Genomic DNA, 26,892 nt, shown 5'->3' with positions numbered 1-26,892 from the left:
GGTTTTCCATTTGTTTAATGGGGAATTGTGTCTCTAAATCCCAAAGGTAATGTTGCAAGTCTCTGCCCGGGCTATTATTAATCATATAATCACCCAGCCAGTTTACAAATCCAGCTCCAGGATCGATGTAATAACCGGATGCGTTATCTGTGTCCCAGCTGCACTGAAATCTGCTGAGTGATCATGCACAGCGAGGAACATTCAGCTTGTGCAGAGGGGCCAGCGCAAGGGCCAGGCACTACTGATGTCCTACTTTAGCCTTTGTCGGAGGTGCACTGGCCGTCACTTGCCCACAGTCAGATAGCAGGTCAATAGCAGAGCTGGGAATAGAAGCCAGACCTCCTGACTCCCAGTCCAGTGGTCTGTCCACTAGCCATCACTGCCTCTCAACATGTGTGAATTTACCAACGTTTAAATCCTATTGGGTGAATGCCCATTCACATGTTCTGGCCCTGGGTATAAACAAGGCCCTGAGCAGTTTTGATTAAATCGGTACCATATGGCAGGATCCAGCAGGGAAAAGACAAATCTCTCTAAGAAGAGAATAAAGGAAGCAGCATGTTCGTTCTATGGAGATTTTACTTTTCAGACAGAAGCACAAACTCATATAGGAAACTCTCATTTTATTGCAAGCGCCACCTGAAAATTCCCAGCTGCTTTGTGTGGCAACAGAACAAAAGCTTTGCAATGGCTGGAGATCATGCAACCACCCACCCGCCGGCCCACGGGCCAAGCCTAGGCCCAGCTGTGTGGTGACTGCACACACAATGTAGTCATCCTTGTAAGAGAGAAGTCCCAGCACTGTGGATACAAGGGCGCCACGCCCATCTCACTGGGAAGTGACAGCAGAGATGCGGAGCTCAGACTGCACGGGGACCTGTAAGATAAATGGTGGAGCATGAGAAGTTTGAGCTACAATAGCTGCAGCTCTAAGAAATCCATACAGAGAAAGCCACTTGTGGCCAGGTAACCTTGTCTGTTTTCCATCTTGCTATTTATTATTTGCACTATGGTAGTGCCCAAGGTCCCAGTTGAGGTCAGGTGATGCATTGTGCTAGGTGCTGTACATACATGTGGTGAGGTCTGTGCCCCAAAGAGCTCACAGTCTAAATGGATAGGACAGCCAGTGGAAGTGTCATTATCTCCATTTCACAGATGGGAGAACTGAGGCAGAGAGCGAGAGAAAGGGACAGATTTTTAAGGGATTTCAATTAGAGTTAGAGGCTTAAACACCTCTAAAAACCTGGCCCCATGTGACTTGTCGAGGGTCACACAGGGAATCTATGGCAGAGCAGAGAAGTGACCCTAGCTCTCTTGAGTTCCAGCCCAGTGCCTGAACCACAAGGATACCCTTTGGCTTTTGTTATATTTTAGACACCTCCCAACCCAGGCAGCAGAGCAAGGCCTTTCCCTCAGCCACCTTCCCAGCCAAGGCTGCAAGCGAAAGGGCCAAGAGGAGACCATCCCCCACGTGCACACACAGTCCCTTGGGTTCTCAAGCCTGATTCCACCCATGCCACGTAAAACTCTGCAATGATGCTGCTAATGAGTCAATGAGAGGCTGCTATGGCCTCCTGCTGACTGTTGCATTCTGGTTTCTCTGCGCAGAGCGGGTGGAAGCCTTGTCTTTTTACCAGCCAGATGGAGACATTTCTTCTGCATCCTGCTTGTCCGGAGCCTGGTGGTGATTTGATGGTTGGGAAGGGATTTGATTGGTCCCTGGCAAAGGGCTTGTTGCTTTTGCAAATCTGTGTGTGTGGCGGGGGTGTGGGGGGAATCCTCTGGCAAAGGGCTTTTGCAACTGTGTGTGTGAGTGTGTATGAGAGAGAGAAAGTTGCTGTAGGCAGTTCTGATTGTTCAGTCACTGACTAAAACCAGCTCCCCTTGATACCCAGCTGCTCTACTGCTCACCCACCTGAGTCCTTGCTAAGCCCAGTAGATGGGAACGTGGCTGCACAGGATGTTAATTGTAGTGCCCAAAATGGAGCGATTGGCCTGGGGCACAGGGAACCCCACCTCCTCCATCTCTTCACCCTGTTCGAGCTTGGACAGGAAATAATAGAATTAGATATGCACCACCCCCACACACAGGGTGACCAGATGTCTCGACTTTATAGGGACAGTCCTGATATTCGGCGCTTTTTGTTATATAGGTGCCTATTACCCCCAACCCCTTTTCCCAATTTTTCACACTTGCTATCCGGTCGCCCTACCCACACACCATTACAGGAACTATAATTTATAGCCCAGGCTGGGGGACTAGAAGTTTACAATCCTTAGACACCATCAGGTGCTAATCGTAACAAGATGTGCTCATGTTGTCGTTTTTTTCCTGCTCTGGAAACTAAGCTCTCAGTGCTTCAGAATAGCCGTGGAAGCATCCCGTGCTGTGTGAGGATGTCCAAACCATCCACCACTCCTCTCCTGCACTAGCAATGCTCTCCTCGCCCAAATATTAGATTATCCTACCTTGCCAATGCATTGATTGAGCTGGTACAAGAGAGGCAGTGTCTTCTAGCAGCGAGAGTGCGGGGGTTTGGGGCGAGGACTCCTGGGTTCTGTGCCCAGTTCTGCCACTGCCTCAGCAGGAGACCTTGGGGAGGTCACTTTCTCTTCCTGTGCCTCCACTGTACCCCAAGTAAAAGGAGTACACTGCTGACTTGCGCTGCACCTCATTCTGTGTGCATATGATTCAATTACCAGTCACAAAGCCTTTGGAGAGCCTTGGCTGGAAGCCATTTGATAAGGGCAATTCATTCTTTGCACCCCCTTGTGGTTGTATGCATTGAATACTCTACATGAGGCCTGGAGCAATTGCTCCTGTGCTGGCCTGAGCCCATTTCCCCCAGGATGGGGAGGTGGTGATCCTGCAAATGCCCACTGTGGGGAATTAACAGTGCAGTCACTGGTGGCACGCAGTCACTGTAGCCTCTGCCTGATCTGTGCAGGCAAATACTCACTAGTTGCTTCATTTATAAGTTTGGCTCTGAGACCCAAATTCAGGCCTCACAGAAGAGGGTGCAGCACCTACTGACTTCAATGGGAGCTCAAACTGCATGCACTCTGACTGCAGCCAGCTGTCTCCCAGGGACTCAGAGAGCAGCCTCCAGCCTCTGCAGTGTTTTAATCTTTCACAAGTTTCTCACTCCCAAGTGCCCTTTCTCCCTGCACTCCTGTGCCTGCCTTTGTACCCGGCACGACTCACACTGAGTGTGCATTCCCAGCTGCTCACCTGGAAATGCTGGAACACCTTGGCAATGGTATCCAGGCTCTGAATGTTCTCCTTGTCCATCTTGGTGATGTAGCAGGCTCGGCCTTGCCAGGATTTGTAGCAGATCAGCAGCTATTTGCAGACAGAGCACAGAGTGACTTTTAGCCCTGGCTTCCCATCATGGTAGCTCCCTAGGTTGTATTCACTGGGGCTGAATCACTCTCCCAAACTGCACAGCCCCTTCTGCTTCCCAGGGCCGGCTCCAGGCACCAGCATTCCAAGCTGGTGCTTGGGGTGGCAATCTGCAAGGGGCGGCAGTCCCTGTTGTTTTGCCCCCAAGCAGTGCGCTGAATTGCCGCCGCGAACAGTGGGGGCAGTCCGTGTGCCCTTAGGGCAGCAGGCGCGTTTCCACGGTGGCGGCAATTCTGCGGCAGCTTCTATGTTTAGCAGTCTGCGGCGGCTTCAGCTAAACATAGAAGCTGCTGCCGAATCGCCGCCGCCGCCACGGAAACGTGCCTGCTGCCCTAAGGGCACACGGACTGCCCCCGCCGTCCGCAGCGGCAATTTGGCGCGCTGCTTGGGGCGGCGAAAACTGTAGAGCCGGCCCTGCTGCTTCCACCATCGTCACCCCTCTCCATCCTCCTCTTGTCTGCTGAACGTGGCACTCAGCCCAGGAGCCTCCTATACCCCTCACATCCTTTCCCTTTGAGGCTGTAAAGCCATCAGCTCGAGATGGGCCAGGATTGGTGCCGTGTCTGCAAGCGATCTCCAAAATGTGGGGGTTGTATAGATAGGAACTGGATCCAAACCTCCCTGGGCTTGGTTTTGCAAGATCAAACCATAGGCTTTGCAAACTCAAACCCACCTTATTTTGCTTGTCTCCCCTACACCCTCCCCGACCACCTTCCCTCTCACATTGGCCAATGAGGACAGTGCCCCAATCCATCTCCCTTCGCTGTGCCCAGACTGATGCTTATTCACTCACTTTCTATTGCTTGCATTAACACGAGTGTTTTTCTCTCTCTTTATTTCCCCTGGAACCCACTTGTCTTTGCTTACTAGCAGCTATGAAGTGATGTCACACCTGGCTGTGAACTGACCACACTCTGACATCAGCATAATGCTGGGCCCAAGCCACACAATCCAGGTCTGGGGGTGGGACTTTGAATACCCCAGATCTTGGGTGTATTCAGATCTGGGGTTTTGGGTCAAGCTTGTCTCTAGGGTACATACACTGGCTTGGCTCAGCCTGCATCTGGGACAGTTATATGGACCAGGCTGAAATTATCACTGGTTCCGCTACCTCTAATCAAGAGAGTGGTAGAGACTCCAGGGATTCTAACCTGCTCTAGTCCGACCGGCCAGGTCTCACCCAGTCTGAGCTATGGGTATAGCAATGAATGTTCCCTATAGCTCTAGCCAGCTTTGCCTGGCTGGCCACCTGTTTGGAAGAGGCTCCCTGAAACTTAGCGAAACCAGCGTGCCCTACTTACGTGGTGGTAGTCGTACACAACAGTGGCTGAAGAATTGATTGCTGCCTTGATGTGAAAAGTCCCCGTCCTATCTTTCCCACTCATGGAGAGCTGCTGCAAGGACCCTTCCCCATCCAGGCCCTGAATAGTCATTCGCAAAACCTAGAAGGCAAGGAAAGTCACAGAGTGAGGCGTGCCCAGTGCAGGGGGCTGGGTGGGCCAAAGCAGAAGATACGATGCATCAGCTGTTCATTGCCTATACCCTGAAGAAGTGCCCTCTTTGCCAGCAGCACTCCCTTTGTCCCTGCTGACTCAGTGCAGGCAGAGACATTAGTAAATCAGAGCCCTGGGCTGCAGCAGCTTCCCATTTCAAGGTACCCACTGAAACTTTGCTGAAGTCTTTCACTTCTTTGCTGGCCCCGATAATAGAGAGCTATTCCTCGAGTGTCCCAGTCTCCTCTGCAGCTGTCTATGGTTCCAGCTGTCCTCTGTGCTTGTCCACAGCTCCACTCATTCCTGCTGCCCTTGTGTACTGGAGCTGCCTCTTTACCTGGCTGCTCCTGCCTCTTAGCACTGGTGCACAGGTGCATTTCCCAGTCTGCTTGAGTTTCCTTTGCAGCTGGGTGTGGCTGCACCCACCCCATGCCATAGCAGCCCACTTTGCCTGGCTGCATCTGCTTCCCTGTGCTCCTGGGCGTGGCTGCAGCAGCCTCAATGTGCCCTCGTCCCCTCTGCACTGGCACACGGCTGGACTTGCCCCTCTGAACCACTGCCCCTGGGTTTTTAACACTGTACTTACAGTTTCTGTGTGCTTCTCGGATATGTGCAGTCCCATCAGGAGGAAACCCAGCACAACCAAGACTATGATCACAACCACCACCATGATGATCAAGAGTCTTTTGAGGTGAGGGGAGAGGCAGGGTATCCTGGGGATGGGACTGTAGTCCTGTGGGAACAGAAAAGAACAGTAACAGCAAGAAGAGCTGATGTGGGTATGCTGGAGGGACAGGACCCCACTCCCCCTTTATTATATGTATTCCTGTAGCACTGAGGAGCCCCACTCATGGCCCAGGACCCATTTGTGCTAGGTGCTGTACTAACACAGAACAGAACTATCTATCCTCTGTTCATTGCCATACCGGAGGGGCCTCTATCAGAGCCTCCTTGCTGCTAACATCCATCTTGTTTCTTGTTCTGCAGACCCTGGCCGTCCCTGTAGTGCTCCTCCAGTAATAAAACAGCCCCCGGAGGCTCCGTGGCTGGAGAGGGGCTTATATAGGGGACTCTGATATAGTGGAGGGGTGGAGGGAAAGGGGAGGGCATGCTGGAGTTCCCCAGGCCTTTCTGGCTGCAAGCCAAGTGTTCACTTCATTTTTGTTTGTGAACCTGTTTCCCTGGAGCCCTTCAGAGCCGGGTTTCTGATAACCTCCTGGGCCCGTGTCAGTCGAGAGTCTCCGAGGACACTTGTCTCTGGGCACATGGGCCTCTTAGCACCCAAGAGCTGCAACCACAGGGGTTCTGAGGCCAAAGTCATCCAGCTCCGAGGGGCTAGTGCTGCCCTTCAGGCTGGAGTATCCGGCCCGTCGATATGGCCATGGCCAGGCTTGGCTCAGTGCCCCGAGTCTCTGAGCCCCTCTGGCACCTGATGGTGCTTCAGATGTTCAAAGCAAAAGCCGAAAATCAAAGGCCTTTCACAAGAGCACTAGTCGTGAGTGCCCGGGCCCTTATCGGAGTGTGGGCAGCCAGGGGCCTTTGGGGAGGGGCCGTGGGTCAGTCACATTCTGTCCAATGTGCTGAACGGGTCATGGAGTCTGATCCCTCAAACACTGGAGTGTTCCCTCTAGGTGTCTCATCCCAACGTTGTTGCTTCCACATGTTGCAATTAGAGACAGACCCAAACCAGAGCTCTGAGCCACCCTCTCTCTTGACACTGAGGGCTTCAAACTCTGGTCTCAAACCGGGATCTAAATAATTGCAGCTGTGGACAGCCTCTGGGGTAAGGGACCTTACTAATAGGGGTGAGACCTTTGACAGGGGAAGTTTGCAGCAGGGCCGCCCAGAGGATTCCGGGGGCCCAGGGTCTTCGGCGGCGGGGGGCCCTTCCGTTCCTGGACCCGCCGCCAAAGTGCCCCGAAGACCCGCGGCGGGGCCCCCCTCCGCCAAATTACCGCCGAAGCGGGACCCGCCGCCGAAGCGCAGCCCGATCTTCGGCGGTAATTCGGCGGAGGGGGGCCCCGCCGCGGGTCTTCGGGGCACTTCGGCGGCGGGTCCCGGAACGGAAGAGCCCCCCGCCGCCGAATTACCGCCGAAGACCGGGCTGAACTTCGGCAGCGGGTCCCGCTCCGTCTTCGGCAGTAATTCGCCGGCGGGGGGTCCTTCCGCCCCGGAGCGGAAGGACCCCCCCGCCGGCGAAGACCTGGAGCGGCAGAAGCTCCTGCGCCCGGCCCCGCAAGAGTTTGCCGGGCCCCCCGGAGCGAGTGAAGGACCCCGCTCCAGGGGCCCCAAAAAACTCTGGTGGGGGTCCCCGTGGGGCTCGGGGCCTGGGGCAAATTGCCCCTCTTGCCCCCCCCTCTGGGCGGCCCTGGTTTGCAGGGCTGCAGCTGGGCAGAGATGAGCTGATTTCTACAGCTCACTGAATGAATGCAGGCACTTCCTAACACATCAGCTGGTCCCCCAGTGAATTTTGACCTCTTTGCTGTTTGAGAGCTAACCTCTGACCCTGCTCCAGGCTGACCTGACCTTACAATTGTTCTGCAGTTAACCATGGCCTGACAGCTGCTTAGCCTGACCCTGTCTGCAGCTGATTGCATAGACTGTGCGACAGAACATAAAAGGACTGGCAATAGTACACAGCTAATAAGTCCTCAGCTTCCCCGCCTGAGGCCTCGAAGCCTGCACAGAACAGAGGTTGCTCCTTTGTACTGGTTTTGCACTGGGGAGGCTGGCCCAACCCTCAGCAGGAAGAGCTCTCCTTGTCTTTTTCTTGCCCTCAGGTTGTCAGATTCACCTTGAGCTTCAGAACTGCCCCCAGCCAGGGCTGGCTCCAGGCACCAGCCGACCAAGCACGTGCTTGGGGCGGCACCTTGGGGAGGGGGCGCTCGGGTTTTTGGTTTTTTTTGGTTCGGTGGGACGGCGCTGGAGGGGTTTGTTTTTGTTTCGGCGGTGCGGTGCATGGGGGGGTGGTGGCTTCGGCGGTGCGGTGCTCGGGGAGCGGGGGGTTGCGTGGTGCGGTGCTCGGGGGGCGGGGGTTGTGCGGTGCGGCGCTCGGGGGGGTGGGTGTTTCGGCGGCGCTGTGGGGGGTTGCGCGGCGCTTGGGGGCGGGGGCTTCGGCGGCGTGGCGCTCGGAGGGGCGGGGGCTTCGGCGGCGCGGCGCTCGGAGGGGCGGGGGTTTCGGCGGCGCGGCGCTCAGGTGGGCGGGGGTTTCGGCGGCGCTGTGGGGGGTGGGGGGTTGCGCGGCACTCGGGGGCGGGGGTTTTGGCGGCGTGGCGCTCGGGGGGGCGGGGGTTTCGGCGGTGCGGCGCTCAGGGGGGTTGGGAGCTTCGGCGGCGTGGCGCTGGGGGGGCGGGGGCTTCGGCGGCGCTTGCGGGGGGGGGGGTGTTACGGCGGGGCAGCGCTTTTTTTTTTTTTTTGCTTGGGGCGGCAAAAAAGTTAGAGCTGGCCCTGCCCCCAGCTTCCTGCTCTGCTCCCCGGAGAAAGTCCAGATGGAGCAATGATGAACCCTGTGTGCTGAGGCCCCTTCCAGTGAAGGGGAGCTGGGCTGCCATAATGTGTCCTGCCCCAGATCCACCCGTCCTCTCACTCCATAGCTTCTGGCCATGTCCCTCCCTTTGCTGTCTCCCCTCTCCTGATCCATGGGAGCTCAGTGACAACCCAATGACTTGCCAATCACTTCTCCCCCTGCCCTGCCTCCACTGGGCTCTGGGACCCTTGTTTGTTTGTTGTCAGTGTCCTGGCCTCAGACCCAGCTGTGGAGAGTAAGAATGCCCTCCATAGAGCCATCCCCTCTCATTGTTAGCCAGGAGAAGGCTGTGCCTGGGACGAGAGCCACTGTTCAGCTTGTGCCTCCTGAGTCACTCAGCTCATCATAAATTATCCAAGAGCAGCTCAGTAAGGACGGGTCAGATGGGAGGGGGTTGGGGAGTGTACAAGGTGGTGGTGGTGGTGGCAGGGGTTGATGGGGGAGGGAATCGGGGGCATAGGTAGAATGCTGCAAACCCAGGGGCACAGGGCAGAGAGATCGGAAGGAAATGAGCTGGCAGGGAGGGCAAAGTCGTGGGAGGATCCTGCTGCAGGTGAAGGTCTCTGTACAACTGGTGAATGGGAATGAGTGTGATGGGGAGGGTGAGTCAGCGAGGGCCAGAAGCCAGTGGAAGAGTCTGTGCTTTAACTGCCCTAACCATGCTCTCGGGATACACACAAGAGCACTCAGGTGCACACACTTCCATGTGCACACCTGTTCACCCACCCAAGTACACCGACCCACATGTACATAGTCACACACTCATGCATGCATGTGCACCCATGTTCACACACACATAAACACACAAGCGCACATAGAACATACACAACCCAGGTGCACACAGGCTCATGCCGTCACACAAGCACACACAGACTCTCAGGCACATAAGAGCCCAGTCAGAGCCGTTCACAACCCATACATGCTCCATCGGTCACAGCCCTGCACATACAAAGTACACACACAGTCATATATTTGTATACACACCGCATTTGCATGCACACTACAAACATTCAGTTACATTCTTGCACATGTATTTTCACTTTCACATGCACACACAGAGAGACACACATATGTATTCAAACACACATGCAGAATTCATACCTGGAGAGAGAGAGAGACATACACAGTTACATGCAGTACATACACACACTCATGCCTGCAAACACACTAGTGCATGCAGTGTGCACAGGCACACATGCTATTGCACGCGGCACACTCACACACTCCCCATGCACCAGAGATCCTCAGCCATGATATCACTTAGACAAATCATTCAGCAGCAAAGCACTCCTGCTTCCCCCACCCTAGCAGTTGAGTGTGGTGCTCTGCAGAGAAGCATGATGGACTGTGGCATCCTCACTCCCAGGATTGCTTCAGCTCTTCACTGCAGCTCCTGGGCTTGACAGCAAAGCCAGGAGAGGAGGGAGGATTACAGAGCAGAGCTGAAGCAACAGTCCACAGGGAGACTCTTCTCCTGCAGGGGAGGGAGGCCAGGCCAGGGTGATGGCTGAGCTGCAGCCAGGGAAAGTGATGCGGACGGGGCAAGTCCTTGCCTTCCTCTTGATCAGCCTGGCCTACCTCTGGCTGCCTGCAGGCTCCAAGCGAGCCCCCAAGCTGCCCCCGTGTCCCCAGAGCTGCTCCTGCACCAGGGATACTGCCTTCTGCATCGACTCCAAAGCGGTCCCCAGGAACCTGCCCCCGGAGGTCATTTCCCTGTGAGTATCATCAGAGCAGGAGGGTGTGGGTGGAGGGGGGAATCACTGGGATGAAGAATGGGGTGTGGTGGGGGAGGTAGGTGGGCTGCGGGAATCTCTGGGGTTGGGGTTGAGGGAGATGGAGTTGGGGTATCCGTGGGGTTGATCGAGCTTTAGACTAAAAGGCTGAGGGCCCTTGATGCTATTGGAGGGTTCCCAGAAGTCAGCATATTCCTTGGGGTTACATCAGAACAGGGTTGTTGTGGGTTTGAGATGGTGTGTGTGTGAATCCGTGGGGTATACGTGTGCACAAATGTATGATGTGTGTTCAATAATAGCCCTCTGTGTGCATGCAGGTTCTCGTGTATGTATACTGTAGCTGCTTACTGATATGAGACAATCATGTGTGTGTGCCTGTAAACATGTCGGCATGACCATGCTGGGTGTCTATACCTTTTGGGTGTATTTTTCTTTCTGCTCATGTTATGTGTCTGGGTGTGCATCAGTGTAAGCATGTCCATGGCTGGGTGAGCATGTTGTTCCTCAGGTGTGTGGGGGGTGCGCATACGTGCAGTGCATGTGTGTGTTGTGCAAATGCATTATGTTTATAAATGAGCAGGTTTGTGTATGGAAGTGTGTGTCTCTGTGTGTGTGAATGAAAGCGAGATGTATGAAAAGTAGTGTGTGTTGGTGCAAGTGCAGTGTGTGTGTGTGTGTGTGTGTGTGGGGAGAGGGCTACACAAACACTCTCATCCGTGTGTTGCCACCTCCTGGGTAGCTCCTCAGCACAGAAATAGGCAGCCCTTTCCTTCCACTGTTTTAGTCACAGCTGATCCAGACCTAGCAATAAATCCTGATTGCCCCCTTCGGCATGGCCCCATCACCTCTCATTGACCTCAAAGATCTCCTAACTGCCGGCGGGTCCCTCCTGGCCTGGCTGGGGTGAGAGCAGGGAAGGAAAAGGAATGGTTGAATAGAATCTCATGCGCCTGTCACTAGTGTATCTCCGCAGTGACAAACTGGAACTGACCCTTTATAGATTGCCCGGGTGGTGTGGGGGAAGTGTGTGCGTGTGTTTGGTAGGTATGTGTGTCTGGTGCCCCTATATTTTTTGTCTGGGATGTGCATCTACTGTGTGGCATTTGCGTGTGTGTGTGTATGTGTCTGATGTTAGAGTGTGTGCATGTGAGAGAGAGAGTCCCTTTTTGTCTGCTGTGTGTGTGCACCGCATGCTCCCCTGGCTATGTCCCTGGTGGGGCCTGAGAAATTCCATAGGAACACAGGAGCTGCCAGACTGGATCAGACCCGAGGGCCATCTAGCCCAGTGTCCTGTCTCTGAGAGCGGCCAGCACCAGCACAATAGCAGATGGGAGATAATCTGCCTCCCACCCCCTGCATAACTCCAATCCTGATCTCAAATAGAGAATGTCTGAAGCCCTGAAGCATACCCCACTTCTGCCCATCCTAGGTCCCTTGTCCTTGGTTTGACCCCCTCAAACCCTAGAGCCCAGGGTGGGATGCCTGCTGACCTCATTCTTTCATTGTCTGCAGGAGCACTCTTCCTTCCTGCACACGCTGGCTCTGCTGCAGTCCATCCCCCTCGCCAGGGTGCTGGGGAGTGGGAGAATCGGATGATGCAAATGAGGAGCACCTGCTCCATGCTGTGGGTCCCGCATTGCATTATCAATTCTGCCCCCTCTCCCCCCACCCCACACACACTGAGCATCACTGCCTCCATTGGTTTATTTCCAATCAGACTGCACTGGCTGGACCTGTCCCAGGCAGACCAGCTCTCTGCAGCGGGAGGCAGACAGGCTTCCTTTGAACATGCATGGCCCTATCGACTGGACCTGCGGGACCTCCCTGGACCTGCAGACTGTAATTACAGCAAAAAAGCTCTTTAAATATACCTCCTCTACCTGGGGAGCAGAGGGCAGATATAAACCTCCCCCTGGAAAGGCCATACCTGGATCCAAGAGCAATAACTGGAACATGCCAAGCTAGGACTAGGAGAACAGGAGACTGCAGATCAGGAATGAGGGGTGTCGGCAGGGCTGTGGCAGGCCCTGGGGCTGGGAGAGCAGGGGGGCTGTGGGCCAGCATTGAGGGGCGTTGGCAGAGCAACACGAGAGGCAGAGATGCTTACACAGCACATACCAGTTGAACCGGGCAGGAAATGCTTGTCCTCACCTGCAAGGATTTTCAAGATTTCTACATTTTCCCCACCCTGAATCAGGACCAAAAGTTGAAATCTTGAAAACATTTGTAAACCAAAGATCAGTAGAAAATTTCAAATTGAGTCCGGGGAAACACATCATTTCAATTTCAACCTTTTAAACAAAACTTTTCCTTTACCGTGCACTAAAATTTTGAAACTAAAAAACATTTTGACCTGAAAAACAAACCTTTTTTTCTTCATTTGGAAAATGTCCGAAAAGGTGAGCCCTCGGCAATTTAAAATGTGTTTTCAAGTTTGTTCGGAAACGGGGAAACCGTAGAAACCAACCATCCTTCCCTGAGGGCAGCTTTGGTTTCTGTGAACGGGCATTTCCCCACAGAAACAAATTTTGCTGAAAAGTCCCTGACGGGCTCTGCACACTGCTGTCTGCCTAGCTCCAGCCCACACTATCCTGCTGTCACTTCTCTGAGTGCTGAACGCCCCATCCTCCTGGAATGGTCCTGAGCTTTTCTCTCCCCCTTTCCTTCTCCGCAGGACCATGGTGAATGCAGCCTTTACTGAAATCAAAGCAGCAGCCTTCGCTCACATCCCCCTCCTGCAGTTCCTGTACGTCTCTGGGTCTCTCATTGGGATGGGGGCTTGTTATTGCAACGGCAGTCCCCCCCCGGGGATGGGGACACAGGTCTTCCTATACCCTGTGAGGCAGCAGGGGCTGGTAAAGGCTCGGCAGAGTCTCCTTCGGGAGGCCTTGGCGCTGTAAGGTTTGATCTCCCGCAAAGCTGGGCCTGCCTGATCTAGGTGGCTGAATGGTGAGATCATGGGAGATACAGATGGGCAGAGAAAACCTCCCCTCTATCCCCTCTCTCCAGGACAAACCACAGGCACGAGGGAGGACAGCATCCTACACGGAGGCACTCAGCCCTGTGCAATGGGAAGGCCTCCCCCACTCCATGGAAACCTCCCCTGCCTGGGCGTCGGGGGTTAACCCCTGGCCACGGCTGAGCTGCAGCAGGTAGCATTTGAACTCACAGCCTGCGTCCAGATCTCTGCCTCCTCAGTGCACCCCCAGCGGTGGGAAGGGATTCCCGTCTCTGTTATTCTCAGCCTAGTACCCCCAATGCAGCCCAGCTGGAGAGCCCCCGGAGCTGATGTCTCGCCCTTCTCTTTGCAGCTTACTGAACTCCAACAAGTTTACACTGATCGGGGACGATGCCTTCACCGGCCTCTCCCACCTGCAGTACCTGTACGTTCGCCTCTCCTTCACACCAGAGTCGGCTGGAGGGAGGGGATGGTGGGAATTGAGAGGAGAAGGTCTTTCGGGGGGCAGGGGTTGCAGGGAAGGTGCCACCTCTGGTTAGGGTTGGGGGGTCATGGCATCCCACCCCATGGATGCTCTCCTCCCATCTGAAGGGGCCACCCCAGGAGAGAGGGGAGCTCAGTCCCTGGGGCTGCTTGGCAGCACCACCTCTCAGGGAGGAGGGCGTGACCTGTGTCCCCATTGTTCCCCGCAGGTTCATTGAGAACAATGACATCCGCTCTCTGTCAAAATTCACCTTCCGAGGACTGAAGTCCCTGACACACTTGTGAGTATGGCCCGTGCCGGTGGGCATGGCACGCTTGGCATGGGCCTGTGGGCAAAGTGCACCTAGCACGTCCTGTGGGCATGGCACGCTTGGCATGGGCCTGTGGGCAAAGTGCACCTAGCACATCCTGTGGGCATGGCACGCTTGGCATGGGCCTGTGGGCAAAGTGCACCTAGCACGTCCTGTGGGCAGGGCATGCTTGGCATGGGCCTGTGGGCAAAGTGCACCTAGCACGTCCTGTGGGCATGGCACGCTTGGCATGGGCCTGTGGGTGCACCTAGCACGTCCTGTGGATATGGCATTCCCATGGTCATGCCACACCTCACAGCACTTGTGAGTTTAGCACACCTCACCATGTCTGTGGGTATAATGTGCACCACAGAGCTTGTGGGTATAATACGCCCGGCATGCCGGGCACGTGCCTGTGGGGATGGCATGCCTGACACAGTACAACGGGTCCATCTATTTGTGAGTTTCGCAGCAAGCAGACAACCCTGCCTCTCTGACTTTTAGGGCGGTAGCTCCGCCTATCAAAGAAAGCAGGAGCTGTGGGTTGGGGGTTGCCACTGTGGACACAGTGCTGGCTTCCGGGACAGGCCTTCTGCCCAGGGTCCATTCGAAAGGAGGTGCCACTTTTCCTGGTAATAAGTCTCTCTCTCTCTCTCTTTTAGATCCTTGGCCAACAACAACCTGCAGACACTGCCCAGAGATATCTTCACACCCCTGGACATCCTCAGTGACCTGTAAGGCCCCGCCCAGGTCTCCCATCACCACTAAGGGCCTGTTATTGAGGGAGATGCTGTCCCATGCTCTGTAGAGCCAATGAGCAGGATATCAGATCCCAGGAACCTTGGTCCTCTGAGCAGCCCAACCTGCCTCCCCATTCTCCTGCCTACCCCAGTGCCTTCACCCCACCCCTCCTGGCCTGCAGATCCAGCGCCCAGCTCCCTAGTCATCTCTTTGGGGATGGAGGATGTCAATATCCACGTGCACCTTAGGGCTCTGTGGGCTCAGAGCACAGGAGGGAGAACAGAGGGATGAGTCTCTTTAATGAGGCTCAAGGGACTAAATGTGCTCCCCACTCACACACCAGGGTTGAGACTAGCTTCCCCCAGAGCTGAAACCATTTCCTTCTCCAGGCCCAGACCGTAAGCACATGCTTTGGGGTTCCCGGCCTTGTCTGTAGCTGTGGGGTGAGGAAGGGGTGGTAGTGGGGTTTCATTGCTCACGTGACCAATGCTCCATTGTAAACCCTCCCCTCTGCAGGGATCTCCGGGGCAACGCTTTCATCTGTGACTGCAAAATCAAGTGGCTGGTGGAATGGATGGAGAGGACCAATGCCACAGTGCCTGCCATCTTCTGCAGCAGCCCCATCCGCTACCAGGGGCAGAAGATCTGGGACCCGGCCCTGAAGGACTTCAGCTGCATCACGACAGGTAGGAGTGGCTGCTGCTCTCACTGCTTCACTAGGTATGACTTGTGCTTGTTTAGCAGGCTGGGGCTGGAGGCAGGGGAGAGTGGATATGGGGCCACTTTCCATGGGCATGGTTGAAAAGCAAAGCCGTTGGTGATGCTGCCACGGCCAGGGAGCAGTGGGCTGGGTGCTATGACGGGGGTCCCCACTGCTGCCTCATCTTCACCCCTTCCCTCCCAGACTTTGTGGTGCACCAGGTCCTGCCATTCCAGTCGGTGTCAGCTGAGCCTTTTGTCTACAGCAGCGACCTCTACGTAGCACTGGCACAGCCCAGTGCCAGCATCTGCACCATCTTCAAGTGGGACTATGTGGAGCGCAAGCTACGGGACTTTGACCGCATCCCTGGTAAGGACCAGCCATGCAGACAGACATCCTGCCATGGCCCTGTACTTTCCTGTAGGAGTGGGGCCAGAGATGGGAGACAGCAAGTCCCATAATAGTGAGCACTAGGAGAAACTGCAAGATCCTATCATCAGGGGTTCATGGTCACTTGCAATCAGTCTCTCATTGCATGAGCCATGAAGAGGCACATGGCAGGGGGATAGGAAGAGGGGACGTTAGCCTCCCTGGTGTGGTTCAGGGCATGATTCCTGGGAAGCTGTGAGCTACCCTTGGGGTTTACAGTGCAGAGCCTAGGGGCAGAAACACCTGGCAGTGCCAGGTGGTTCTTCCCACTCCCTTTAGGCAGAGGCAGGGAGTGCGGATTGCAGGAGCTGCATCCTCGCTGTCACAGCAAAGCAACCTGGAGCCCCCTTCAGATTCAAGGCCAACAGCAGGGTGCGTGCATGCATATATGGGAGAGTCTCCAAGTGTTTGTGTGCACATGTGAAAGTGCCACTGTGTGTGTATATGTGAGTGGTTATAGAATCATAGAAATGTAGCACTGGAAGGGACCTCCATAGGTCATCTAGTTCATGTCCTTGCACTGAGACAGGACCAAGTAAACCTAGATCATCCCTGACAGGAGTTTGTCCAACCTGTTCTTAAAATCCTCCAGTGACGGGGATTCCACCCCCTTCCTGGGAAGCCTAGTCTAAGGGAGGGTTTGGATTTTCCATCACTATGCAGGTGTGTGCACAAGTGTGTGGTATGTGTGTCTGCAAGCAGGTATGCTAACGCTGCTCACCTGGGACACTCTCCTCCACTAGCTACTGGAAACTGCTCCAGAGCTATTCCACTTGGACATCATCCTTCCAGATGGGCACCGAAATCCAGTCCGGGTTCTTCTCCTCTTCCCACACACCAGGAAGCGCATGTGTCTGTGACAGACACAGGTGAAAAAGATCTTCAGTCCTGATAGGGAGAGGGAACCCTCAGCCTAATTCACTTTGGGTATGAAGAGCCGGAACTGGATTTCTCTGCCCACCTGGCATGGACTCTGGGTGCATCGCCGGGAGGACAAGAATCTGGGCTGGATCTCTGTGGCCCCCCAGAATGGGCTCTGGGTACAGACCATGTCTGATGCATGCACACTGTGCACTGGAGCAGGGGGCCAGGGGCCTGCCCTGCTGACTCTGCCTCTTGCCCCCTTACAGCTCATTCGGCCGTGTATTGCAAGCCCATCGTGGCCCAGTCGCAGCTCTACGTGGTGGTGGCACAGCTCTTCGGCGGCTCCTACATCTACCGCTGGGACACCAACGTGGACAAGTTCATCAAGATCCAGGACATGGACAGCAGGAAGATCCGCAAGCCCAATGACATTGAGGCCTTCCAGATTGACGGCGACTGGTACTTCGTCATCGCCGACAGCTCCAAGGCCGGCTCCACCAGCCTCTACCGCTGGAACCAGAATGGCTTCTACTCCCACCAGGCCCTGCACCCCTGGCACCGCGACACCGACGTGGAATACGTGGAGAACGAAGGCAAGCCCCGGCTCATCATCTCCAGCAGCTCCCAGGCCCCTGTCATCTACCAGTGGAGCCGTGCCCAGAAGCAGTTTATGCAGCAGGGGGAGGTGGCCGAGGTGATGGACGTGCAGATGGTCAAGCACTTCAAGTTCAAGAAAGACAATTACCTGTGCCTCAGCCGCTACATCGGGGACTCCAAGGTGGTCAAGTGGGAGGGGCAGCGCTTCACCGAGCTGCAGACCCTGCCCTCGCGGGGCTCCATGGTCATGCAGCCCTTCCTGGTGTCCCAGCGCCAGTACATGGCACTTGGCAGCGACTTCTCCTTCACCCATCTTTACCTCTGGGATGAGGAGAAGCAGAAGTTTCTCAAGTTCCAGGAACTCTCCGTCCAAGCGCCCCGGGCTTTCCACTACGTCCCCTTGGAGGACATGGACCTTCTGCTGGCACCCAGCTTCAAGAGCAGCACACTGGTCTACAAGCACGTTGTGGTGGACCTCAGCTTGTAGGGGGGGTCCCTGCCACCTGCCCAGCTCCCTGCCTCACTCCTAGACACTGTGCAGAGAAAACGTTCTTCCACTTGCAACACCCCTGGAGCCGGGGACTCCAGCGCACTGCCTCGCCTCAGGCTAAGGCTTCCTGTCTGTGCCCATGCACTGCCCCACTGCCATATCCATGGACAAGTCCAGAACACACACATACTCACACAGGCCCGTGAGTCCATGCATACCCAGCACACGTTCCATCCATGCACTCGAATTCAGGAGTGTATGCTCACCACAGCCATCCCTCCATAGATAAACTCATACGCATACGCACATGCCCTCCAGCATCTCATACACATTACATTCCTGCCCATAGGCCTCCAGTGCGCGTACACTCCAACACCCCCATGGACACCCCTTCGCCGTCTCCTAGCCATACCATATGCATCTACACTCACTCTTTACATGTCCATGCAATCCCTGTGCACCCCATAAACAAACACACATTCCCGCACCCCTTAACCTCACATTCATCTCCCCGCATAGAGCCTTATATTCATGCCCATATACTGCTGTGCATGGACAGCCACGTCCATGTACACCCTCAGATCCATGCCTGTTCACATCCACTCTGACTACTGCACCTTCCATGCACACACAGCTACTCCCGTGTGCACATTCTTATCGGCGAACCCAGATATGGTGCACTGGCGGTGCACCACGCCATGCTGCGTCTCCTATCCACCGACACACATGCATACATCCCTGTATCTGTCACCCTGAACCCTCCCTGCAGTCCCCTCTGCACACATGCTCCTGTCCCCATACAGAGCGCCGGGTAGCAGGCCTGGAAGAAGAAAGTCCCTTGTCGTCACTTCTCCCGAACTCTTCCTGAAGCTTCTGCCGCACTTTCTGTAGCCATCACCCATATTCAGATTGTAGAGACACTGCTCTGTGTAGCTCCACCACTCATGAGACACTGGACCACCTGATCCCCTTTGGCTCCCACAGCCACCCTGCAAGAGGGCTCTCTGGAAGCGTGCCCAGTGGCAACCTCAGCCCAGATCATCCCAGCGCCCTCAGTGAGCTGCCTTCCACAGCCTTCTGGGAGCTAATGGAATTATAAAGGGGCCCTTTGTACCTCCCCCACTTTACTGCAGTGAATTGTTTTGCTTCCCTCCAGGCATCTTCTCTCTGTCGGGCTGCAGGGGGCAACAGTGTCCGGTGGTTAGTGTAAGGGACTGGGGCTCAGGAGTCCAGGATTGGCTTTTCCACTGACCTGCTGTGTGACCTTGGGTAAATTGCTGTGTCTCAGTTTCCCCTTCTGTAAAAGGGAGATACTGTTTCTTCCCCTCCTTTGTTATCTGCAGACAGGAAGAGCTATCAGCATGCTAGCTATCAAGTCTAGTGCATGAGCCCATGTGCCTTGGGTGCATATATCCCCATGCACAAATCCAGGGTCAGTGGAGAGGGTCAGAGAGCATGCGCTAGTGCACAAATCTAGTGCATGTGCCCAATACATCATCCCCTTGCATATGCACTGGTGCACAATCCCAGAGCAGAAATCTAGTGCATCTGCTCCAGTGCACAATCCCGCTGCATAAGCACCAGTGAGTCTTTCAGGCCAGACTGGACGGCAGCTAAAGGGAAATGTTTTGTCTAGTGTGTGGATTTCTATCCTGCCTTTCGCTTGCCATGTGCTTGCATGGCTCAAGTTAAACGGAATTGCTGACAGCCACAGTGACAGGGAGTGAAAAGAGAGACTCCTCCAGGGAGTCACATGTCCCATACAAGAGGGACTGGAGAGAAGGAAGCCAGGGGTTTCCTGAACTACGAAGGTTCAGCCAGGGGCGGCTCTAGAAATTCCGCCGCCCCAAGCAGGGCGGCGCGCTGCGCCGCTCGCACCACCCTTCCCCGGTCCCGCGGCCGGGGCAGAAGTGCCTGCGGACCGTCCCGTGGTCCCGCGGCTCTGGTGGAGCATCCGCAGGCATGCCTGCGGGAGCTCCGTCCGAGCCGCGGGACCAGCGCACCCGCCGCAGTCATGCCTGCGGCAGGTCCACTTGTCCCGGGGATCCGGTGGACCTCCCACAGGCATGACTGCGGAAGGTCCGCCGGAGCCAAATGCCGCCCTGCCAGGACAATGCTGCCCCACGCGCCTGCTTGGCGCACTGGGGTCTGGAGCCGGCCCTGGGTTCAGCCCACCCAGCTCCTGGCGTGATCCCAGCGCTGGCTCTGCCTGGCTTTTGATGTTTATGGATGACATCAATCAATGGCCACAGGGCCCAAATTGTCTCTCGGTCTCACTAGTATGTTCCCCACTGACAGGGTGGAGTCCCGTCAGTGTCAGTGATAGGAGCAATTGTCCCCTGAGCTCCTGTATTCTACTCAGGGAGACAGAGCTCCAGCCTCCAGGCTGATTCTCATTCACCCCGAGCCCCTTTACACCACTTGCCTTAAAGAGCATGTAACTAATCGACCCCCACGTGGAGGCCAGATTGGTGCAAAGGGGCTGTAGTGTCCACAAGAATCAGACCTGTAGTGTTTCGATGTCCCCTTTGTCTCTAGTGCATCACCGGGGATTGGAGCAAAGGTCCCAGCTTGCTCTGTGATTCTGTGCATCCCAGGCATTGGTGGGAGGCGCAGAGCAGCTCAGTGGGTGATCGTTTCCCAGCTGTGGGAAAAGCCTGCACATCTTTAAGATGTGCAGCAAGGATCTCTCCCTTCATATTGTGCTTATTTCCTTTGATCATCAGAGAGGGAGTGGGGACTGGTTCCCTGTACCCGGTTTGCTGATATCCTACTTGTGTTGGGAAATGAGACCCTGCCCCTCCTCACTTCCTCGCAGGGTGCCTAGAGATGGGGAACATCAGAAAGCTCTGCTCCAAACCCCCTCTCCTCTGGGGCCTCCGGACCTCTTGCAGCTGCAGATCTCAAAGGCAGGGTGCTTTCTGGTGGGTCGGAAACACGAGGGCAAAGGAACGTTGGTAGTTGGTTTTGGTGCTTTATCTCCTGGCAGGCTAACCAGGCAAAGGCACCTGTTTCCCATTACGTCTCTCTGTTTATATGTCCATATTCCGATCCACAGACTAGCCCCATCTCTATCCATTTGTCTCGATGGTTCATGTCCTTAAAAGTCTTTAGGTGCCTAATTCCCACTGAAATCAATAGGAGGACCTAAATACCCTTGAGGATCTGGGCCTCTGTCCCTGCTTATCCCTCCTTTCCCCCAGCAGTTTGATCATGCAAAGTGTGGAAGAGCTGGGGATGGGCTATGTGTCGCCTCCTCCTGCCTGTGGGTGTGGTTTCATACAGGAGATAAAAGCCTACTATTGCTGCTCACTGCAGGAATTATCCCTTTAGCTCATGTGCTTTTAGCATTGATGGCTCCAGGTTCAAACTCTGCTGGTTGTTACTGGTGGAGGACAGGTTGTTACCTTTGCAGTAGGGGTACCTGGAAAGAAGGGAAAGGCTGATCATCAGGTGAGGGCTTCAGGAGGGTTCCCCTGTCCCTAACAGAGAATGATCCTGAGCTCTTCAGACATAAGGGCATCTCGCCTGTCCTCACCAGCTTACTCCTGAGCTGCAGTGCCCCAGTCTCAAACCCTCCTTCCCCTGCAGCTCCCACAGGCCCTGACCCTCCTCCCATTGGAGCGAGTGGCACAGCTCCCGCAGACTCCAGTGGGAGCAGGATCAGGCTCGGAGGAGCCTGCTGTCAGTGTGCAGTGACCCCATCAGCAGCCTCCTGTTCCCCTCGCTTCCCAGCTGGAGAGAGAAGCAGCCCTGAGGTTCTTTCGCCATCTGCTGGGGAGTGGTGACAGGGACGACCTGGCCCTGCTGTGCAGGGGCCTGGGAGGAGGGAAGGTCCACATGCTGTGCTCTCATCAGCTGCCTCCTCGTGCCTGTAACTCCCCTCTTGGCCACACTGCCCCCCTCCTCAGCCCCAGAGCAGGACGCTCTCTGCATACAATTTATAACCGAGGTGTACGAGCGCTACAGAAATGCTTCAAAAAATAAACGCACTGTGACACTCATGCCGTCCTTTGTTCTGAACCATGAGCTCTGTGCTATGGAACGTGCCAGCCCCAGGGATGGAGTGAGTGAGTGTGTGTGTGTGTGAATGCACAACCTAATGGGGGTGTTACAAACCTGATAAAACTCTCTCCTCCCTGAGCATCCTCTCCCTTTCATCCCAAAATAGACTTCCTAATCCCACAGTTCCTCTCCCAGTCCCAGCACACACACCCCCTCCCCTAATCTCATAATATTTCCTCTCCTTAATCCCAGAATTTCCTTCCCACTAATCCCTGACCCTCCATCCTGGCAACACACAGCCCCTCCAGTTCCAGGACACCACGCTTTCCCTTGAACCCCTTTTCCATTTTATCCCCAATTGAGGGAGAAGGTTCAGGGATTGGCAGTTGCCTGTGGCCAGCGCTTTCTTTCCCATTGCCCCCAGGGGACCTCTTGACAGCATCTCTTGGCCACCCCCCAGCCTGAAATGTCCCTGCTGGTCACCCAAGAGCAGTTATAAAAGAACGGCCAGGCAATTGTAGTTGGACTCCTGCCACCACCACCACCACCCCCGGCCCCCCGCAGCCCCCGTTAATATCTGACACATTACAAGTGAGAACTCAGCTGCGTGTGGACAGCCTTTGAGCCCTGTGTCAGCCACATTTCCAACCCAATGGGGCAGAAATCCTCCTGACAGATACTTTATGACTCATACTGTGTCCATCCATCCATCCATCTAATATTATACATGCCCATCTATCTAGCTGTCTTTGTCTCTGTGACTATATGTGCCTACTCTCTCTCACCAGAGAGATTCATTCACTCTATCTGTTTTACACAGTGCTAGTCCCAATAGTAGCCAGAGTGCCGTCAATAATATTATCAGGAGGCAATATTTAAGCAATAATGACTAAGAGAGCATGGCCTGGCCCCTTAGTAAACAGATGAAGGAGTTGTAGGCCCGAGAGACAGCCTGGTCATTAGTTGATAGGGAATGGCTCACCCATTGGTCATTTTTATTTTTATAAGGCCTGACCCAAAGCCCACTGAAATCAATGGGACGTTTTCTGTTGAATTCAGTGAGTTTTGGATCAGGTCCATACAACATGACACAGTGATTGCCTTTCTGTGCTTTAAGGATTAGCAGTTGAATGCCTTGTACAATGGCCAGGGTTCTCAGTGGCTGTGACTCTCACTGCTGGTCCATTCATTCCCAATTGGCTGTGCTCAGCAGGGACAGTCCCTGTTTATTTTTCCCAGCTGACTCTCACTTTCTCCTCTGTGATACAGCCCCCAGCGTTTCTCAGTACTGGCCACCGTGGCTGCATTCAGCCATCAGGGGATTTTCCTGAGGCCACCACAGCCTCCTGGACAGAGATGAGGAGAGCAAGGGGGCAAAGCAGCAGCCCCTCCCTGCAGTGCCTAGGGGCTCAGGAGACAGGCTTGGCCCCCCTTTGCCCCCCCGTCTAGCTCCAGCCATGGGGCTCTGGCTCTGGGCTTCAGCCCTGGGTGGCAAGGCTTGAGCAGGGCCAGCCTTATGGGGCGTCATGGTCAAGAGGCAAGAAGTGGGATGAACCTGAGGTGCAAGGCCACGAAAGGGAGCTCAGGACAATGGGGGCAGGGGAGGAGGAGCAGGCCCCCAGGGGACAATGGAAAACCCAGGGGGCAGTGGAGAGGCATCAGGGGCTAGAGGTGATGGGTGGAGGGCCAGGGGAGGCAGTGGGGACCTGGGGCACCAAAAACATAACTGTACATTATTTTTATTATTGAGTCTGCAAAACAAACAAACAAACAAAAACCCTACATAAATTAATTACACTGATTTGGACATGTATATGTGCATATTTATTTGTTTTTCCTAAAGTTGTTTTAGGAAAATTTGTCAGAGTGGCCACTAGGAAGAGTTGATGGCCACCCTCTGAGGCCACCAAAAATTTTGTTGTGAGAACCCCTGCATTTGTCGAATAGGGATCAATAGAAATCAAAGGAGCCCCCAAATGCCTCTGTTTATAGAGTCTAGAGGCTGGCAAAGGTCCCTCCCTAGTGGTGAAAACTCAGCAGAGTGGTCGATGGGAAACCGCTCTTGCTCCCAGCCTTCCATTAGCTTTATATAACCCTCAGCAGCCTTCACAACATTTTATTCAATACTGAATTAAACTAAGTGGTATGTGGCATCCCAGCCCCCAGGGACAGGAGCCGCTCTGGTTTCTTATATAATCAAACTCTACCTTGAAATAACATCTGCTGCGTGATCCTCAGATAAAGAATCCTATTTAAATATCCGTGGTGGAAGGCTCAGCACACCAGGACCTAGTATATAACAGCTGCTCAGACACTGTGACAACAGAGAATTACACCAGGAGCCGGATGGTCCCACCTAATTTGACCAAGGGCTGATTTTTCATAAGGACCGAGTCCATTTTGCACAGTAGTGAATTTGCACAGACAGGCTACATCTAGGCTGGTATTTCCAAATGGGGCTAAGGGAGCTGGGTGTCCAACTTTCAGTGGGAGTCACTTGGGAAATCCCAGCCTTCATTTGCACAACAAGTGGGTTTGCAAATGAGGGCTGCCTCCAATTTGCACCAGGGATTAACTTTCACCAGGGTTGCATCTCTTCCCATCCCCACCCCCAAGGTGCGCATCTACCATAAATTGCCTGTGAAATGATGTAGGTTTACAACTCAAAACCACACACAAGAATAGCACTATTCAGGTGTGCTCACAGCTTCCCTGAAAGCGGAAAGGGAATTGCTTGCTGTGGATGCTTCTGACATAAAGCTCATAGGTCAAAATCACACCTGGTATAACTCCATTATCTTTATTGTTACATCCGGGAGGAATCTCAGTCCCTCTGCAATTAAGGAAGTTGCCACCTGCATAGCACACAGATAACCACAGTCAGTGTTTGGCTGGGCCTTGAATTTAAGAAAAAGACTTGTGGCAGCGCTTATAAAAAAAAGAATGTACTGCAGGATCCTTCAGGCATGAGCCAATACACCATTATTTGCAATATTGACACTGCAGGGAATGGGGCTGTTAATGCAGGATGCTGTCCTATTATTTTGATAAGGGAGGTTTCCAAACATAGCAGAGTGCAGGGAAATTGGCTACCAATTCATCTCAGAGACTGAATGACAGGCACTTCGTTCTCACAACCAGTCTTTCCTATCATTGAGGTGTCTGGGCACCAAAGTTTCATCGGAGCCTGGGATCATGTGAGAGATTCATCAGAGCATGTAATCATCCTTTGCCCCTTTTTGGGGGCGGGATCTCAATGCATTGTATATGTGTCAATGATTTTTCACAATGTCCCTGTGTTGTAGGGATTATCATCTGCATTTTACATAGGGGGAAACCGAGGCACAGATTGCTTTCCCCAGTTCAGCAAAGCATTTAACCACGTGCTTAACTTTAATCCTGTACTTAAATCCCATGCACTTAAAAGTTAAGCACATGCTTTGCTGAATTGGGGACATTGATTTTAATAGACTTTGAAAGACTGCCTGGCCTTAAGGTCAGACAGCAAAATCAGTGGTAGATCTAGGAGTACAACTCAGATCTACAGAATCTCATAGACTCATAGACTTTAAGGTCAGAAGGGACCATTATCTCCATCTCTAAGCCTTCAAAAATCATGAGATTTCAAAAAATAACAATACACTTTAGGCTCTTTTTCTTTGTGTAATGGTTTCTGAGCATTCAGGGTGCACTTAGGTCATGTTTTCAGGCTTTTTTCTGCAACCAATAGAGCTTGAAACTTGCTTTTATTTATAATGGAAAATGCGATTCTCACCTAATCATATGACTCCAGGAGCTGGGGCTTTAAGGAAAACATCAAATATAGTGAGACTTGACAACACTGAATCTACTGAGTCCCAGGTCTGGGTTTTAACCAGAAGACCATCCTTCCTCCTGCTTGTGTAGCTCACAAGTACCTGTGCTTCTCTCAACAGACAAAAAGCATTGTACGAACACTTCAAAAAGAGTATATGTTGGGTGCCCTTTTGACTTTTTCACAGCCCAATGGCAGCATCTCCCACTGCCCATTGCAAAAGCAGCCCTGATAAACCTCAGGCGCCTTCTTTTCTGTTCTGTGCCCTCTGGGTCTTGTGTCGTTTTCACATTGCACTGGGGAAAGCCGTTGCCAAAATGCAATTTTCATTTACCCGTCAGAGCCTGCGTGGTTTGTTTCTTTCCTTTGGGCACTGGACTATGCACACCCATTATTTGTGTGCATGCGTCAAGCACCTTCCCTGTCGGGATACACACAGCCTCATGATGCTGTTGTTTCACATGAAGTCCCTTTGTGGTTCACAGGAGCCGTCAGCAAAGAACTCAGAGTGAAATAGGCAAACAAACATTCTAGAGGCACCATGGCAACAAAACTGTCCAGTGACCGTGCCCTCGTCCTCAAAGGGTTCCCAGCCTTAGAGGGAAAAGTGCTAGCCGAGGGGGCTGCATCACTTGGAGCTTTTTACAATGATCAGTATTGATTTTCTGTTCTGAGAAGTGGTGAACAGGCCAATTTCCCTTCCTTGTTTTTTTGTGTCAGAGACTTGTGACTTTTGAGACTTGTTTGGGTCTTGACTACCACAGCAAATAACAATAATAATAATAACTGTGCAGTCCAGCTCTCGCCCACTGGACTTAGCTGAGGCCCAATTGCTGAGTCTTCGCTGGGTTTTTTTCACTTTGATTTTATGAGGGCTCCAATCTACAACTGGAGGCTGAAATCATTTGTTAGGAAAGCACCTATGCAAATTTCTGCTGGAGCTGTATTAACCCCTCCCTCACGATTTGCAAACACAAATCTCCCCTTTGTGTGCACTCATGCCCCAATCCCAACCCTGAAGAAGGAAGCCTGGGAAATCACATTGGCTTAGCAGCCTGTCTGGAAGCATAATCTGCTATGAAGACCACTATGGACAATTATTTGGGGGTCCCTTTTTCAGATCTTGGATACCATGGTCATAGGCACTGGAGACACAGAGAGAGAAGTTCAATAGATCAGCAAATTCGGGCTCTTGTTTGAGCAGGAGGGAGGGAATTCCATAGCCAAGGGCTGACAATACTCTAGCTCCAGTTCTTCTCTGTTGAAACCCAGGGGGCATTGGCACTTCATAGAGTTGTAACTGTCCTGTTATTACATACAGAGATAGCCAGAGCCAAACCTGCAGCTGGTGCAAACCAGAGTAGC

At 53.7% G+C, this 26,892-nt stretch overlaps 2 protein-coding genes across 8 annotated transcripts in view; one reads left to right on the top strand and one right to left on the bottom strand.

Annotated features, from left to right (window-relative positions):
- LOC123365325 (leucine-rich repeat LGI family member 3-like) overlaps positions 1-18,617 on the top strand; it is a 34,556-nt gene extending 15,939 nt beyond the window's left edge. For 3 of the 6 annotated variants that reach the window (XM_045008081.1, XM_045008079.1, XM_045008078.1), the window contains exons 2-8: positions 12,830-12,901; positions 13,467-13,538; positions 13,807-13,878; positions 14,550-14,621; positions 15,145-15,314; positions 15,533-15,697; positions 16,888-18,617. In XM_045008081.1, coding sequence (XP_044864016.1) covers positions 12,834-12,901; positions 13,467-13,538; positions 13,807-13,878; positions 14,550-14,621; positions 15,145-15,314; positions 15,533-15,697; positions 16,888-17,705 — 1,437 coding nt within the window. In that variant the 5' untranslated portion in view covers positions 12,830-12,833 and the 3' untranslated portion in view covers positions 17,706-18,617. Of the gene's footprint in view, positions 1-8,329; positions 8,791-8,877; positions 10,138-12,829; positions 12,902-13,466; positions 13,539-13,806; positions 13,879-14,549; positions 14,622-15,144; positions 15,315-15,532; positions 15,698-16,887 lie in introns of those variants that run through there. The other 3 variants (XM_045008077.1, XM_045008080.1, XM_045008076.1) reach the window with 3 other exon arrangements.
- Positions 547-26,015, bottom strand: SFTPC (surfactant protein C). Of its 2 annotated transcripts, XM_045008091.1 has the most exons (7): positions 25,862-26,015; positions 21,116-21,132; positions 5,483-5,629; positions 4,705-4,845; positions 3,233-3,343; positions 1,916-2,043; positions 547-877 (listed from the first exon to the last, which is right to left on the bottom strand). In XM_045008091.1, exons 1-6 carry the CDS (start codon positions 25,917-25,919, stop codon positions 1,927-1,929), a joined length of 591 nt encoding a protein of 196 aa, XP_044864026.1. In that variant the 5' UTR covers positions 25,920-26,015; the 3' UTR covers positions 547-877; positions 1,916-1,926. The 2 variants fall into 2 exon arrangements, with proteins under 2 accessions (XP_044864026.1, XP_044864027.1); XM_045008092.1 differs by lacking the exons at positions 21,116-21,132; positions 25,862-26,015 and adding an exon at positions 5,823-5,879 and having other exon boundaries at positions 548-877.
- Between the last annotated feature and the right edge of the window lie 877 nt (positions 26,016-26,892).

The sequence above is a fragment of the Mauremys mutica genome, chromosome 2 (genome assembly GCF_020497125.1).
Source record: "Mauremys mutica isolate MM-2020 ecotype Southern chromosome 2, ASM2049712v1, whole genome shotgun sequence".
NCBI lineage: Eukaryota > Metazoa > Chordata > Testudines > Geoemydidae > Mauremys > Mauremys mutica.
Note: the sequence above shows the minus strand (reverse complement) of the source record. Positions and strands in the feature narration are given on the sequence as shown.

Coding starts and splice junctions, on each gene's coding strand:
- SFTPC (XM_045008091.1), bottom strand. CDS start 25,919: ATGGGTGTGCATAGTCCAGTGCCCAAAGGAAAGAAACAAACCACGCAG. Junction 4,846..5,482: donor CCGAGAAGCACACAGAAACT/GTAAGTACAGTG, acceptor CTTGCCTTCTAG/GTTTTGCGAATGACTATTCA. Junction 2,044..3,232: donor AGGTGTTCCAGCATTTCCAG/GTGAGCAGCTGG, acceptor TTCCTGTCCAAG/CTCGAACAGGGTGAAGAGAT.